The sequence below is a fragment of the Cucurbita maxima genome, unplaced genomic scaffold (assembly GCF_002738345.1).
Source record: "Cucurbita maxima cultivar Rimu unplaced genomic scaffold, Cmax_1.0 Cma_Scf00002, whole genome shotgun sequence".
Classification (NCBI taxonomy): domain Eukaryota; kingdom Viridiplantae; phylum Streptophyta; class Magnoliopsida; order Cucurbitales; family Cucurbitaceae; genus Cucurbita; species Cucurbita maxima.
Window position 1 is genome coordinate 3,868,698 of NW_019272018.1, and position 16,783 is coordinate 3,885,480.

The 16,783-nt window shown below is 36.1% G+C and overlaps 3 protein-coding genes across 3 annotated transcripts; 1 reads left to right on the top strand and 2 right to left on the bottom strand.

Moving 5' to 3' along the window:
* The first annotated feature begins 1,796 nt into the window (after positions 1-1,796).
* Positions 1,797-6,226, top strand: LOC111466443 (receptor-like serine/threonine-protein kinase ALE2). The gene is made up of 7 exons (XM_023111102.1): positions 1,797-2,145; positions 2,445-2,519; positions 2,592-2,687; positions 2,779-3,426; positions 3,509-3,898; positions 3,975-4,218; positions 5,145-6,226. The coding sequence occupies exons 1-7, from the start codon at positions 2,064-2,066 to the stop codon at positions 5,821-5,823; spliced, it is 2,214 nt and encodes a 737-aa protein (XP_022966870.1). The 5' UTR covers positions 1,797-2,063; the 3' UTR covers positions 5,824-6,226.
* LOC111466808 (WD-40 repeat-containing protein MSI4) lies at positions 6,104-12,034 on the bottom strand. Its single transcript, XM_023111435.1, has 15 exons — positions 11,679-12,034; positions 11,267-11,330; positions 10,885-10,971; positions 10,736-10,798; positions 10,392-10,457; positions 10,224-10,298; positions 9,382-9,457; positions 8,919-9,135; positions 8,436-8,517; positions 8,040-8,113; positions 7,640-7,751; positions 7,453-7,527; positions 7,106-7,182; positions 6,734-6,833; positions 6,104-6,437 (listed from the first exon to the last, which is right to left on the bottom strand). Exons 1-15 carry the CDS (start codon positions 11,948-11,950, stop codon positions 6,336-6,338), a joined length of 1,542 nt encoding a protein of 513 aa, XP_022967203.1. The 5' UTR covers positions 11,951-12,034; the 3' UTR covers positions 6,104-6,335.
* Positions 12,035-13,572: 1,538 nt separating this feature from the next.
* On the bottom strand, positions 13,573-16,302 carry LOC111467831 (transmembrane protein 258-like). Its single transcript, XM_023112896.1, has 4 exons — positions 16,149-16,302; positions 15,932-16,032; positions 13,980-14,058; positions 13,573-13,818 (listed from the first exon to the last, which is right to left on the bottom strand). The coding sequence occupies exons 1-4, from the start codon at positions 16,149-16,151 to the stop codon at positions 13,771-13,773; spliced, it is 231 nt and encodes a 76-aa protein (XP_022968664.1). The 5' UTR covers positions 16,152-16,302; the 3' UTR covers positions 13,573-13,770.
* Positions 16,303-16,783: the final 481 nt, after the last annotated feature.

The following is a 16,783-nucleotide window of genomic DNA, read 5'->3' on the forward strand; positions in this document are numbered from 1 at the left end:
TTATTGACTATGGGTGGTGAGACTAAGTGGATTTATGAGCATATAATTAAAAATCAAATCAAACATTAATTATTAAGATTTTGTCGGTATAATATCTACCTATGATCGGACAACAAAATCCTACACATAATCTTTCACAATGTCTCAAAATTACCTTTTTAATGCTAAAAAAACAAACTAAAAGCTTCACTCTTTTTTTTATTATTATTATTTTTTTAATATTTACTTCAAATTCTTCTCTTTTTTCGTAGGACAGTGATGCTTCAGAATTGAAATGGGCTGGGCCATTCTATTAGCCCAGGTCCATTTGAAGTAAATTGGGCCAACAGGCGTATTGGGCTGTTTGATATGGTTTGGGCCATTCGATTAGCCCAGATCCATTTGAAGTAAATTGGGCCAACAGGCTTATTGGGCTGTTTGATCTGGTTTGGGCCATTCGATTAGCCCAGATCCATTTGAAGTAAATTGGGCCAACATGCCTATTGGGCTGTTTGATATGGTTTGGGCCTTTCGATTAGCCCAGATCCATTTCAAGTACATTGGGCCAACAGGCTTATTGGGCTCTTTGATCTGATTTGGGCCATTCGATTAGCCCAGATCCATTTGAAGTAAATTGGGCCAACAGGCCTATTGGGCTGTTTGATATGGTTTCGGCTATTCGATTAATGACTCTTTAATTTATTCATGATTGCTGATGTTTGAATTATCATCTTTTTAACCCCTTTTTCAACTTTTTGTATGCAATTCTTTTTTTTAAAGAATATATAATTTTATTTTGCATCCATATCCATTTCTTTGTTGTATGGTACGATAATTCAAACCTTTAATATAAGAAAACGAGAAAGAAAATGATAGAATGTCAATTACTGTTGAGTTATATTTATTTTAGCTCGATTATATTGAACTTCAAAAGACAGTTCATTTGAGCGATTTATGTGTTTGTATCCTTATCAACTACTTTACCATATTTTTAGTTTATAGTTTTAATAAATTTAGATTTATACAGTAAAGATGGAATAGCTCTATCGATTACAAAGTTGTCCAATCGAGCCTAACTTCAAAAACTAACACAGCATCATTGAGATGGAACAACATTGACCGAACGAAATGATAAAGAAAGAGATCTATCAACGTTTGAAATAGAGAGCGAGGCGTGGTCAGGGATGAAGAAGATACTTCTGCCTTGATATAGCCGGGATGGAATAAATGCGGTTAGATTGCTTATCATATGATGTGTAGCCTCCCGTATAAATGTCAAAAATCAATTGAAAACTGTATTTAAAAATACTATTTTGTATATTTTAAAAATTCTTAAATTAAAATTCATTAAAATACAGAAACTAAAACTGAATATTCTGAATTTTTGAAAAGATTCAATAAATTTTTAAAATTTTGAAATAATTTCTATTTTCCTAACATTTTTTAAGCAAAGGAAAACTATTAACTACTCTATCCAGATTAATTTTGCTATAAATGATCATTAATTCAAAACCGTTATCTTTTCCCATTCAAAAAAAAAAAAAAAAAAAAAAAAAAAAAAAAAAAAAAAAACTGTTCTTCCCACAACGATTTGAGTGAGGAATTTTGAGCCCATCAATTTAGATATTAAGTCGGAAGATGCAGAAACCAAGTAGCAATTTCTACAATTTTTAAACAAAAAGTACAATAAAATAACATTGTATTCGTAAAAATGGCGAAGAACAGGAAGCTCTGACAACCAAGCAGAAAATCAGAGCACCAATCTCGATTATGAAAAAGCCCAATAAAATTGAAATTTTTTTAAAAAAGAAGCAAATAAGAACAGGGTCTCATTCATTCTTTAGAGATTTAGCGTCAGTTTCTTTCAGAGAAACGCTTCTTTTGGTCTCGTTCATTCAAAACGTATGGCTTCGCAGAGCTCTGGGTTTTTCAATACATCGCCCTGTTTGTGGGTCTTCTTCTTCCAACCTCCTCCTCATTGTTCTTGCTTCTTCAACTTTTAAATCCCTAGCTCATTCCTTTGAATCTGTTTCTTCTGTTTCTTCGATGCTGAATAAATTTATCGTCGTTTGAGTTTGTATGAGATGGAGGTTCTGGTTCCAACGATGCTTCACCTACTGATTCTTTTGGTCACTGTTCATGCTTCCGAGCTTCGGGAAATTGCAGGTAAATTTCTTCCTTATTCGCATTTGGATTTTACAATCTGGGTAGTTGAAATTTGAATGAACTTGAGTTGATCTAGTGGAATTGCTGTTCTTGTTTGAAGTTTAATCCAGTTCTTAGTTCATTCACAACACCTAAGATTTTAGTGAGAATATATGTCTGGATCTAGGTTTTTGGACTTCTGGAGAATCATGAAGTTCATAGTTCATCAAATTTGAACTTCATTCATGGAATATTTTCATGGTTGTTTGATCCTATCTACTTGAAACTCTTTGTTTGATTGGTTAAATTTGATGTTCCAGAGCCTTATATCTCTCCAGCAGTAGCTCTTTCCCCTAATAATGCATTACCACCTCTGAATCATTCCCCGGAAGAAGGTATCCTGTTAAATTGTTCTTGAACAAACAAACTCTCTCCCTGTTGCTTATTTTCTAGTGTCTTTTATGAAGCTCCTTCCACTCACAATGACATGGGACACTCTCATGATGCTGAACAGCCAATTCTTCCACCACAAGAAGCTCATGATGTTGAACAGCCAAATGAAGGTATATGTCCACTTCCACTTAAGTTTCTTCTCATCTAGATTACAGACGAATGAAGTTAGTATTCAAGAACATGTTCCACTGTCTTTTCTAGATTGTTCGGCTACCCTATGCACCGACCCGTATACAAATACTCCCCCGGGATCCCCCTGTGGTTGTGTTTGGCCCATACAAGTTCGACTTCGTTTCAGTGTTCCCCTCTATACCTTCTTCCCTCTAGTTTCAGAGCTGGCTGCTGAAATTGCTTCCGGAGTATATGTAAAGCGAAGTCAAGTTCGTGTTATTGAGGCCAATGCAGCTTATCAGCAACCAGATAAGACTGTTGCCCTTATTGACTTAGTCCCACTTGGGGAAAAATTTGACAATACTACAGCCTTTTTGACTTACCAAAGGTTTTGGCATAAAAAAGTTTCTATCAAAGCTTACTATTTCGGGAACTATGAAGTGTTATACGTTCGATATCCAGGTTTGCCTCGATCGCCCCCTCCTGGAGTTTCAGGGCTAGATAATGAGCCTCATTTGACTAATACTAACAATGTGAGGACAGTAAAACCCGTCGGTGTCGATGTGCACAACAGACAGCCAAAGGATAGAATTAGTGATGGTATGATTGCTATCATCACCCTATCAACTACTGTTGCAGTGGGCTTATGTCTTGTTACTGCTTGGATTTTGCTCTTTACACATAATGATGCAAAACCAAATCCACATGTTTCGTTATCCGCCCTCAATAAGCCATCAGGTAACATGGATTGCCAACTTATGCAGCCTCCAACGGTGGTTCTATCCTCTTGTAGCATTTTTAAGTTTATACAATCTTGCAGGTGCTGGTGGATCAGTTATGGCAACCATACCTAGTTCTGCCTCTTTATTCTTTGGATATAGCATTGCTTCATATTCAGGATCAGCCAAGATCTTCAGTGCATCTGACATAGAGAGAACCACAAATAATTTTGATCCTTCAAGAATACTGGGGGAGGGTGGGTTTGGACGTGTTTACAGTGGCACGCTCGAAGATGGTACCGAAGTAGCAATCAAAGTTCTCAAGAGAGATGATCATCAGGGCAGTCGAGAATTCTTGGCTGAAGTTGAAATGCTTAGCCGCCTCCACCACAGAAATTTGGTCAAGTTGATTGGAATATGTACTGAGGAGCATAACTGTTCCCTGGTGTATGAACTTGTTCCAAATGGCAGTGTTGAATCTCATTTACATGGTAAGAAAGTGATGTTCATGCGTTTCCTTTGTAGTATAAGCAGCATGGTTTCATTTTCTCTATACTTTTCTGTCAGGTATGGATAAGGAAACTGGCCTACTTGATTGGGGTGCCAGGATGAAGATAGCGCTGGGCGCTGCTCGGGGTTTATCCTATCTACATGAGGATTCGATTCCTAGAGTCATACATCGAGATTTCAAATCAAGTAATATCTTACTAGAACATAATTTTACACCAAAAGTTTCCGACTTCGGGTTGGCTCGAACTGCAACAGATGAGGAAAGCAGACACATAACTACACATGTCATGGGAACTTTCGGGTACAGCATTCCTTCCCTTTGAAGGTTATTTGAAGTTCTTTTAGATTTCACCCTGCCAAATATAGTAAAGAGCCAAGTTGAGTTTGTGGTAGTTAATTTACTTTTCAGTCTTCAGTTAAGCATGCTTGCTGTAATGTATGCAGTTGTTTCTGGAATAGTCCAAGCCCATCGCTATAAGATACTGTCTTCTTTTGATTTTTCCTGATTTTTCCTTTCGAGATTTCCCATATGGTTTTCAAAACGCATTTGCTAGGGAGAGGTTTTCATGCCCTTATAAAGAATTTTCCATTCCCCCCTCCCCTTTCCAATTAATGTGGGATCTCACAATCCACCCTCCTTCGAGGCCCAGCGTCCTTGTTGGTATTCGTTCCCCTCTCCAATCGACGTGAGATCTCACAATCCACTCCTCACTAGCACATCGCTCGGTATCTGGCTCTGATACCATTTGTAACAGCCCAAGCCCATCGCTAGCAGATATAGTCCTTTTTGGGGTCTCCCTTTCGAGCTTCCCCTCAAGGTTTTTAAAATAGGTTTTCTAGGAAGAGGTTTCCACGCCCTTATAAAGAATGTTTTGTTCCCCTCTCCAACCGATGTGGGATCACAGAGTCTCAACTTATATAATTTGGAACATGTTATTACAAGTGCAATTAAGTTAAACTAGGCTAAGATTTTGCTTGAATGATGAAAATCTTGAATAGATGTTGAAAACTTGAATTATAGCAAACTTGATTACATTCAAGTCTTAGAGTAAACGTTTATTCTTGATTTCAACTTAAGGAGTAGCAACATATCCTCATCAACGATGTACTTGTGGAAACAAACCCCAAATATGTATAATAATAATGACATTGGTATGGATTTGTTCTCTCATTTTTGTATTCCATGCCTTAGCTTACTTGACTTATTGTCTCTCCTTGTGTACTCAGGTATGTGGCTCCAGAGTATGCAATGACTGGCCATCTACTTGTAAAGAGTGATGTTTATAGTTACGGAGTTGTTTTACTTGAACTATTAACTGGTAGAAAACCAATTGATATGTCTCAACCACCCGGTGAAGAAAGTCTCGTTGCTTGGGCTCGTCCACTCCTCACCAGCAAAGAAGGTCTAGATGTTATAATTGATAAATCACTAGATTCCAATGTTCCTTTTGAAAACATTGCCAAAGTTGCAGCCATTGCTTCAATGTGTGTGCAACCAGAGGTGTCACACCGACCTTTCATGGGTGAGGTTGTTCAAGCATTGAAACTAGTTTGCAACCAATGTGATGGGGTTCAAGAAACAAGCTCGCAAACTAATTCGAGCTCAAAGAACTCATCTGTGGATATGAATGATGAAGCTTCGAGTTCAAAACTCGTGCTAGACTCTTTTCATAGCAAATATTTAGTACCTAACTCAATTTCAGGTCTTGATGGAATCGACACACGTCTCTCGATTTCAGACTTATTAAATACTTCCATCGATATGGGAATGCAAGAATCAAGATCACTCAAAAGATGCTTCAGTTCCGCTACTCTTAGAATCGAGAAAAGCAAAAGAAACTATTGGCAAAGAATGATAAGTAGCATGAGTGAACATGGAATGCCTAGATTATCCCATACTCCCTAAACATGAACACATGCTAATTAGGACTAACTGGCTTCCTGAGCAGCTTGCAATGATATATGCAACATCTTGTTGGAATTGTCGTTCAGTTTTTTCCTTTTTTTTCCACATATTCTGACCTGTAATATCATATATAGTATCCACTACACTTCAAAATTAAAATAACATACACATTTGGGGCAAAGATTGGCTAAATAAGTTGGTTCAGGCAAAAATAAGAATCCCAGCTTCTAAACACGAAATAACGAGTTTAAACAGCCAATTCAAAGAATCCTCCCAAGTATTCTAAGGAAACAAGATGATTCAATTCATTGATGGTGACCCGGTAGGCCATATTCATTCTACTATAATGGTAGTGAGAGAGCCGGATATTCCAAATACTTGCATACAAGTAGAGCAAAAAAAGAAAAGAATAAAACACTAAAGATAGACTAGAATTCAAATTCTACAACGACAAGATCTACAACCTATTGTGTTGTCTGAAGAAAACACAGGTAGAAAACTTTAGGAGGCTCTCAAGGCTTTGCAGCACATTCAATTACGTGAGATTTGAACTTTTCAAGCTCAGCTAACACCTCATCTTCCGGCCGATAAATTAGATCACTCATGCGCCATATCTGCAACTCATAAAAATTTCAAGAGACAAAATTAGCACCCCTCCAACCAACCCCAAACCAACAATAAAACCGACCATATCCAGTGTAGGCAACCTAGAGAAAAAAGCTCATGGTCCTTGTATTTGCTTTAAAGGGTGCAAACCTTTTTCATGCTAACTTCGTTATTTGATTCCCTACCCACACAAACCATACAATTCTATTTCTTTTCTCTTTGTGTTTATGTGTGTGGGTGGGTGGTGGTGTTGGGGAGAAGGGGGGGAGAGAGAGAGAGAGAGAGAGAAAGAGAGTTAGTGGACCTGCAACGTCCCTCCTCCACCAGTCGTATCACAATCATCAGATACACTGACAAGAGTCCATGGATCAGAAGCATTCCAATGGAAATCAACGACTTTATCCCTGGATGTGACAAAAAGGTCATATGAGAAGGACGTATACATTGAAGTACAATATTTTCTGCTTAACCACTAGTACATGACAAAAAGCAGTAACCAAAAGCAAACGAAAAAGAGAAGCCCAGAAACAGAGATTTGTTGTTGGGGGTCGGCAGAAAAGTTGCAGTTCCCATATAGGAAAAAACTGGTAGTTTAATTTTTTATTTTATTTATTTATTTATTTTTTTGGGTAAAAGTTCATGCTAAAAACCAAGAAAGGCAGAAACAATTTTAAACCTGTGCCCAGCATGCTGGAAAAATAAGCCTGGAGGAGCAGCAGGTGTCCTTGTAGCTCGTTCTGTCTTTTTACCAACCTGGAATGCATGTATGTTGAGACCACAAAGAACATTAGAATCTATACTTCAAAATATCCAATAGAAATCAAAAGACAAATTAATAAACATGGACTATAGTCCCATATCACATATGCTAAAAAGTATCAGCCAAATGTAGTGGAAGTTTATGGAATCAGATCTTCAAGTTTAACATATTGCTTCCCTGACTTCCAGCATCAAATGAACCCTAGGTATCCAAGAAGCAAGATGATAAAAAATAAAATATGGCTTTAATCTCAAACGGTGTACCTTATCGTAGTCCCAAATGTTTAACAGCCCATCCTCTGCAGAACTTCCAAAGACGGATGATTTATCTGGGGACCACTGAGTAAATACACATGAACCAGTATGCATGATCTCAACTAATAACAAAAGCATTTCAAATAAAACTAGCAAGTAATAAGACGAGACATAATCAGATTAAAACAAAGAATACCTGAACACAAAGAACAGCAGCTTTGTGACCCTCAAATTTATAGATGGGTGAGCCTACTCCGTTAGAAGTGAGATTACGACGATCGAACAAGCGAATAGAATTATCTGCTGAACTGAAGAGAAATTTGTGTCAACATATAACTAATATGTGAACAGTGTACATCACCTCACAAATTCCATTCTCCTAAATTCTAAATACAATGTCAATCAAATGATGAGACCAAATGGTACAAGACGGCCTAATTAAGTCGGGGCAAAAAGCAGTAAGACCACAGTACAGTTTGATATTTCTACTCACTCCCTATCTCAGTATATTTATTCCATTTTTTGTATAAATAAATGAGGCCTCATTTTCCAATAAACATTAGTATTTAAAAATAAAATAAGACATTAAAATTTACCCTGTTATGATAAGATTATCATCATGGGGATTCCAATCAACACAATGAAGATCAGCATTATGTGCTTTTTCGACCTGCCAACCAGAATGAAAGATATACTAGCATGAAGAAAAACTCCTAAAATATAACAATGAAACATAAAATCAGAATATGGGACATCCATTTCATCTTGCAGGATGGATTTCCCACACACAATACTGGTAGACTACAAAGAAGCACGATGGAAATCTTATCCTATTAACATCCGCCAGTATAATTAAAAAAAATTACTTATAGTAGGAGAATGACAAGTTCGTAATTTTATCAAATGCACGCTCTATAACACACATTTCAACTTCCACATTATATATGAAGGAATAACCCTTTACAGAGAAAATTAAACAAGAGAATTATGACCTTTACAGCTGGGCTAGTGCCAGTACGAGCATCCCATAATATCAGGCAAGAATCATCTCCCACACTGCAAAACTCCTGTGCACTTAAGAAGGCAAATAAAAGGAGGAGGTTGTTGGTTAAACTTGGAAAAGAGACCACTATAAATTAGACTTACATCCACTCAAGTGAAATAAAGTCATTGTACATAAACATGAAGGCGTGAATTAAAATAGTTTAAAACAGCACAATTATATTGATGTTTTTCCACTATTTTCAGTTTTGTGAAGACAGCATAATGCAAAAGTTATTCACTACTTGATGGTTTATTTCTATCAAGATTTATGAGCACTACTTTTATTCAGAAACCAACCCTCATCCCCAAGGCAAAATCCTACCACCCCAGATAGAAATCACCATCTACTGTACCATCTCAATAAGTCCAAATATGGCTAAATTCTCAAAATAAAAATGGGGATGGCTCGTAAATCAGAGCTAAGACATTACTTGGACGGACAGAAGGTAACATCTTCAACAGTATCCTCGTGGCCATGGTAAACTCCTCGTGGCCCAATAGAAGGCCCTTCAGCAGTTTTATCATTTGCTTCTCCTGCCTTTTTTATGATAGAACCACCAGATCCTGGTGACTTTGAGGCAGCAGCGTCTGAGGCGGCAGTTGTTATATGGTCCTGGATACTCCATAAAACCACTAACTTGTCCTTTCCTGCCATAAGATTAAATGCATCTGAGAAATGGAACCCCATTCGTAACACCCCAAAACCATAAGATAGTCATAATTCCATAAAACAAATAAATTGATAGGCAATGAAAAATTAAAAAAAAATAAAAAATAAAAAAATCGGGACATCTAAATTTGAAACAATGATAGAGATGAGTAAAAACTTTTGACATTGGGTCTAATTAGCATGACCAAGTTTAAGAGGGAAAAAAAAACTGGAAAGCTTTCGACCTCCAGAGAGAACATAAGGTTCAGTGGGGCACATTGCTAGAGCAAACTCAGCATTTTCTTGATGACCAGTAAGAATCTGCAAATGAATAATAAGTTAACACAAAATTGCACGATGAAGGTTTCACAATAAGAGAATTTAGAATGTGCATGTCACAAACACCAGAAGAATTTATCTTAAAGTTTTCAGGTTGAACAATAGTTAAGCAGAGTAACATGAGACTTAAGAAGTTCTACACTTATAGACGACTTGTCACAGGGTTGGAAAGCCACCTCAGCTCTAGATAATAATTTTGGAAAATCTCCGCCAGATTTAAACAATGAAATTCTTGGACCTTTTACACACGCAAGACAATAAATTAGGCAGCCTATAAATCAACCATGACAGTAGCATTTAACAGTAAGAAAGTTAACTAAACTCATTGGATACGTCAATATCTCACTATACTTCTACAACGGGATCCAGCCAAGCCCAAAATTTTAATCTAAGAGGCTTCAAGAGTTTCAGAATACCAAAAAGAAAGCGAAGCACAGAGTTGAATCTCTCTCATTTGACACCATATTCATGTTTAGAGCTTGAATGAGAATCTAAAACAATGTAGTACAAATAATGTCTCCCATCTTATCAGCAATTTGTGCAAGTCACCATAATGATGCAGAGCCCAAAAAGTCAAATGGTAACATCAGTTTTGCTTTAATGCAAGCCATAGTTTCAACATCAATGTTACGGATTCTTCATTGGTTGTAGTAAAGGAGAAGAGATATGCGCCCGATCTTTAGAATAATAGCAACACGTAAAAGACAGCAACAAACTGTCCGGGCAGTTGAGTTTTTAGCATAATTACCAAATCTGGGCGAGAATTTGTGGCACCAAGGACAGCATGACGATTAGGTTGTGCCTCAACATCCCAAATGAGAACCTGAATGGTGAATTCCAAAGAGATTTAAAGCAATAGTGGTTGAATATATATACTCCTTGGAATAATGGAGAAACTAAAATTAAAAACGCATACATCTGGACTATCAGTGTGTGTGGCAACAATTCTAGCATTCTGGGGAAGTTCCCTAATTCTGTTAACCTGGAAAAATGTTCAACGAAGTCCATTAGAAATAGAATAGAATTTTAATACAACTCGTCATTTTCAGTCAATTTCCACATCCAACCAAACAGCTACAACTATTCAAAGAAGGCAATATAAATGTTCGAGACTGAGAAAAACCTTAAAACTCAAATAGGAAAAAATAATGTAACAATAATCACATGGAAACATGGAAATACTGCCTGACGGAATCAAACAGCTTATATGAATTTCATTATAGCTCATACTTCATTATTCAAGAATTTTCATATCCATACCTCACCAGGGTGTATGATAGTCTTGTACTTCTTTACAAATGGAGAGCGTGCTTCTTCATTGAACTGAGATACAATAATAACATATGATAAATTGATTAAGTAGCATGAGAAAAGTCCATAGAGCTTTAAATTTTGAAATTGATCAACACCTGAGAAATGTGCTCCGCAGCTGCAACCCTGGGCTTCACAACTTCACAATTTGCAATGACCAGTGTATTCGGAACACTACCATCAGTCTGGCGACAAGGAATGAAAAATAAATAAATAAACTATGAACAACGCTTACAGAACGATCTTCAACTAAATGTAGAACATTTCTACCTCTAGCCTCATATCAAAAATTCATAAATAACTAGTTTCTATCCTCACATGATGTTTCGGTCCTAATTAACATGATTAACCAATAGGTTCAGGCTCCAGCGCAATTACAGCAACATATAAACAATAAAGCCAAATAAAAAAAAAAAAAAAAAAAAAAAAAAAAAAAAAAAAAAAAAAAAAAAACTAGATTTGACCTCGACTGTGGTTTACCTGTTCAGATAGATAAAGTCGCTGTCGATTCTTATACGTCGCTTGCTCGAGCTGAGGACCCCACCTAAAACCCAGAAAAGAGTCGAACTCAAATCAAAGAAACGCCATATAAACACCCCCATCCCCAAACTAGCCGTAGAGGTAGCGAAATGGAAAAAATCCCTACCCTGCGAAGTAATAAACACAATGCAATATGATAACAATAGCAGACGCGCGACAAATAGTAAAACCCTAAAAACTTGCAACCAACAGATCCAGTAACCCAATGGAGGCGATTTTCTCCAACAAGTAAGAAAAATAACGAGAAACCCAGGTCAAATTAACACCAAACAGAAAACCCTAGAAAAAAGAAAGAAAGAATCACCTACATTACACTAGGTTCTTCAAAACAGAACAAGAGTGAGTAGAGTACCGGCAAGAGAGAGAAGGCCAAACAAGATTGTGGTTGGCGAACCAGTCGTAAAGAACAGGAACAAGAGACTTCCACTGAGTGTAGCGCTCGTCGACAGAGGGTTGTTGCTGAGCCTTCATCTTCTTAGCTTGCTGCTCGTCCTTCTTCTCCTCCTTGGGCTTCGGCTTGCGGCCTCTGGTCTCCTTCTTCTTCACAACAGGTTGCTGCTGCAGTTGCGGTTGCTGTTGTTGAGGCTGTTGTTGCTGCTGCTGCTGCGACTGAGAAGAGTCCATAGCTAACTGGAGCTTGGGTCTGATTTTTCTCGCTTTAAATCCTTTTGCTCTCGCGGCTAAACGCGACCCCACTCAAGTCTCCCAACTTGTATGCACAAATTATACTAATCTCAGACAAAATCATGGCTCGCTCCATTTTGGAAATGGATCGATCATGATCATGATCCCTTACCATCTACGCTCCATTTCGTGACACGTGTCAGAATCTAGATTATTTTAAGGGACCAACTAGTTCTTGCCTTGCTGTCAACTCCTTAAATTCCGTATCCAGAGGCCAAAAAAAAAAAAAAAAAAAAAAATGGTTATATTGCAAATTAGTCCATTTTTTAATGATGGTTTTAATTTTTAAATGGTGTTTAATAATTTTGTATTAAATAAATTATTGGACTTTTAAAACAATAAATAGATTAGAATGATTATAACCGCAATCCTAAATCTCAAGTCACGTGGCATTCTAATTGAATTCTAATAATGCATTTTTTGGACAGAGAGAAGCGGACTGCTTGACAACTCATTAAAGCACGATTCTGAACTTGTTCCCATTCAGTAGTCAATAATTCTTGACGATATCGAGCGGGAACAATTTGTTCTTCTTGAATACTTGGATTCAGTGCCAAAGAATTTCTAAATAAAGCATCCACACTTTTTTTTTATCTCTCATAAATTTCATAAAATAGAGTTTCTAGATAACCCTCATATTAATAATCCAACAAACTTTTAATTGTGTCAAATAGTTTTGTTTTACATATAGTAAAAGTAACAAATTTATTAGGTGATGTTGATACATAAAACTTTAAATTTTGATTCTAATGATAATTGATTGAGATATATAACTAAAAACTTCACTTACAAGATATAATATCAAATAAAATGATACAAACAAAATTAAGCTTATAATTTTGGTAAAGATAATTAAAAATTCAATTATGTTACAATTGAAAATAAATTATTTTTTAAAAATTCAACAACGTTATTAAAACCTAATATATTAGTTACTACCGCATTTGGTAACTAATCAATTTTTTTGTTTTAAATTCAAGCTAGTTTTCCTACCAAATTTAATTACTAAAGAGACATTTGAAGTTTTAGCAAAATTTAAAAAATAAGTTTCTTAAAACTATTTTTTCTTTTGTTTAGTTCCCATAACTCTACATTAGAAAGTAGGTACCAAAACAAATAAACAAATAATATGATAGATAAAACTTATTTTTAGAAGACCAAAACCATAAAACTAAAACCTCACTTTACAAATGTTTAGTTTAGTTTCTAATAAACTAAACATTTCTATGTAATATGTTTCATATTTCTTAACAAAATATTTGATTTTTTAGCTAAATTCAAAAAAATAAAAATAAGTTTCTAATTATTTTTTTAATTTTCAAAATTGGCTTTTTAATATATATATATAACGCAGGAGTATAAAAATGAAAATAAAAGGAGCTAAGTTAAAGAACAGGGCTCAAAACCTACGGGACAATTGTTGTTAGCAAGGATTGGGAACGCTCCCTAGTCCCTACATATGGGGTGGAATCAAGCAAGCAATATCAACCCAACCTTCTTCCTTCCAATTGCCATTTTCAATGGAGAAAGCTGATTTCTTCATAAAACTGCCATTTTCAGAGTCAGCAAAATCAAAATCCCTTCAATCATAATGCATTGTATAAGTATAATGCTCCATTCTAAAGAAAAAAATCGAAAATATTCATTCCTCATTGGAAAAATAGACCACTGTTTTTACGTAAGTAGTCCTAGCCCAGCATCATACATGTAAAACTGAGTCCGCTAAATAAAAAAAGTTCTCAACATGTTCTTCTAATAGGTTAGACATAAACACCAGAAGCAAGCAGCAAGAACAAAGATCCAAAACCCTGCAACAGACAACAACGTAGAGCTGTAAATATATAACATCAAGCTCCATCATCAAATTTGGCAATACTCAATCTGAAAACAAGGATAATCTCTGCTCACGGACAGTGCGAAGGAGAAAATCTGCATAACCGATTAAAGAGATCTACAGAGAGATTCATACCAAGAAAACTGAGGCAACGGCTCCTCTCGTAAGTTCCGTGGCCAGACTACGGTTTTTCCTAGAAGTTGTAGCTTCATAGCTGCAAATGATAGCTGATATGGTTAGAGCGACCCCAAAACAATAGACTCCAGAACGATATGACAGTAACATTTGATCTATTGGAATGATACGAAAATGTCATCTGGTCCTACCATAACAGAAAATTATGAAACTTGGTTGTGTTATAGATCTTGACAGCAAAAATTAATTTGATCAAATTAGAAATCCCAATCAATCAAGTTCAATAATTTTCTCCTTATATTGCTTATCATCTTAATAGAGAGATTATAATCAGTCTCCATTAGAAGCATTTGTGCTTGCATACTGCTACAACTACATAAAGCAACAAACAACATCTGTGATGGCGTACAGTCCGTCACCATCAAGTCAAGGGTGACAATAAACAGAAACATAAAATCATCAAACTGCCAAACACGGATATTAATAACCATATTAGTTTTCCGCAGTCCATGAGAAATGGGTCTTTACTCATCACTCAAATCATACTACATTATAAAGCATCAAAAGTAGTCAGTCGTTTGGTTGATTTTTTTAAAGTCGAGTGGAATTTGTAGAGCTGATCAGAAAAGAAACTTGTACTTGGAGGCAAAAATCCAAGATTAAATGAGCAAAGGAAGGAGATTGCAACACTTCCTTCTTCCACAAGGGGGATTAGTGGCAGAAGAAGTAGGAACTTGGGCCCTGAGTTAAAGATAACGGGAAGCTTAGGAAGAGGTCCTCTCTTTTACTTCTCTAATCTCTACGATCTCAAAGTGGTTCCTAAACCTTTTGTTATTTGAATTGATTGGAGCCCTATCTCTGAAAGGGAAAAGAATGATTTGGTAGCGCCTTTCACTTTAGGGGAGATTAACCAATAAGTCCTCGGGAGTGATAGGGCAAAGTCACTTGTTCTTGATGGTTTTTCTTATGGCCCGTTATCAAGACAATTGGGATCTTTTTTAAAAGGGCACTTGGAAGGAGTTTTTAAGGAACTATTTGAGAGTGAATCTTGAATAGTTCTATCTCTGAAATGTTTGTCTGCCTTAAAGGGAGCTCCTCTCGATGATTTCTAAGTCGTAAGGGGATTCTGTAGTGGAGAGCGTCCTTGGATGAATCACCAAAGAGGGAAAAGATAACTATCGAGATACTAATTCTATCCATCTCTAAATTCTCTTCCTGGAGGATCGCTTTCGTTGAAGGGAGTACATATCCCCATTTTTCTTTTGAAATAAAATTCTGAAAGTGTGGCAGAAATAGAAATTTAGCGGAAGGGGGAAAACTTCACAATTTCTTGACCCCAAAACAACAAAAATCTTCCTCTACGTCAAGCAAAGGACTCGTAGGTTGGAGTCTACCTTCCTAGAGTCGGGGATTGACCTTCATTGTTCACTTTTAAAGGTTGAACGTCCTTAAATGGAGGAATTCTTGTGAAAGAGAGCACGGTGGACTTTTCTATCGATGGTTCAATGGCCTTCTTCTGCTGGACGATATAAACAAAGGCTTGGATAATGAAAATTAGTCCCACCGTGAGTTTGATGAAAAGCCTGAAGCCTACTAAAGAACATCTCTGAAGGAAATAGATGAGTGTCAACGCATTCAAACTTAAATTTCACAATGTTTCTCAATTTCAGTATGGATGGTACAAAAAGATAATGGTACTTGATTGGATCAAGAAATTCCCACACTTCCGAACCAAAGATCAGAAACTTGTAAACTTCACAACTAATTATGTTCTAACAATTCCATTGTAATCAAAGAGAATTAAGCAAGTAACAAATGTCTGGAAGTAGACTAAACAAACACTGATCTACTTGCAAAGAACGAGAAAGGGGGAAAACCAATCATTTCACGTGAATAATTAACATCAACCAGATTTCATTTTGCAACAGAGAGACAGATCCAATAGAACTTACATGAAAAACGAGGCGGTAATGATAAGGCCAACAGCGATCATCAAGACCGCAAGGGTTGGGTACCAGGCTTCGGGGACGGGACTCGTAACAGGTTTCGGAGCCTGCAAAATGATGGTCCATAGAATTACAAAACGCGAAACGTTAAAGACGTCGAAATCAAAAGGAACTGTTTCCAAAGCAATTCGACCATGATTCCATCGACTTCAATTTCACTCACCATCAAATCCGGTGGGGGGCGAAGAACTGATTCCAAAGAGATCTGGAGTTCTCTCTGGTCAACTGGAATTGACGACTGAGGGAAGAGATATGGGGAACGGAGTACTTTAGGGTTATTTTGCTGAAATGAAAAGGCTAATTTTGACTACAAAATTGTACTTTAAAATGTTATATAATTTTTAATATATTGTAGGTTAAATTACAAATTTGGTTGAAAATTAAATGTTAATTTATAATTTTAAAAATTAAAATTCATTTTATGATTTTACAAAACTTCTATGAAAAAACCACAAAAAACAAATTCAAAGCCACTAAATTTATCATTTAATCATTATATTAAAACCTATTTTAATTTAACCAAAATAAGATAATTTGTTATATAATTTACAATATTGTAGGTTAAATTATAAATTTGGTAAAAAAAAAAATAATTTTTAATTTTATAATTTAAAAAAAATTAAAATACTTAGTATTTTTAGAATTGGAATAGTCATTCTGCCCGTTTCACGAGATAAACAAGACATCGAGATAAACAAGACGCTTGTAGAACAAATTCCTATGAAACCCATATAAGAGACGGAGGAAAAAGCCATTATAATTTTTAAATTGCAACAAAATATGTTAAATAAATTTCTA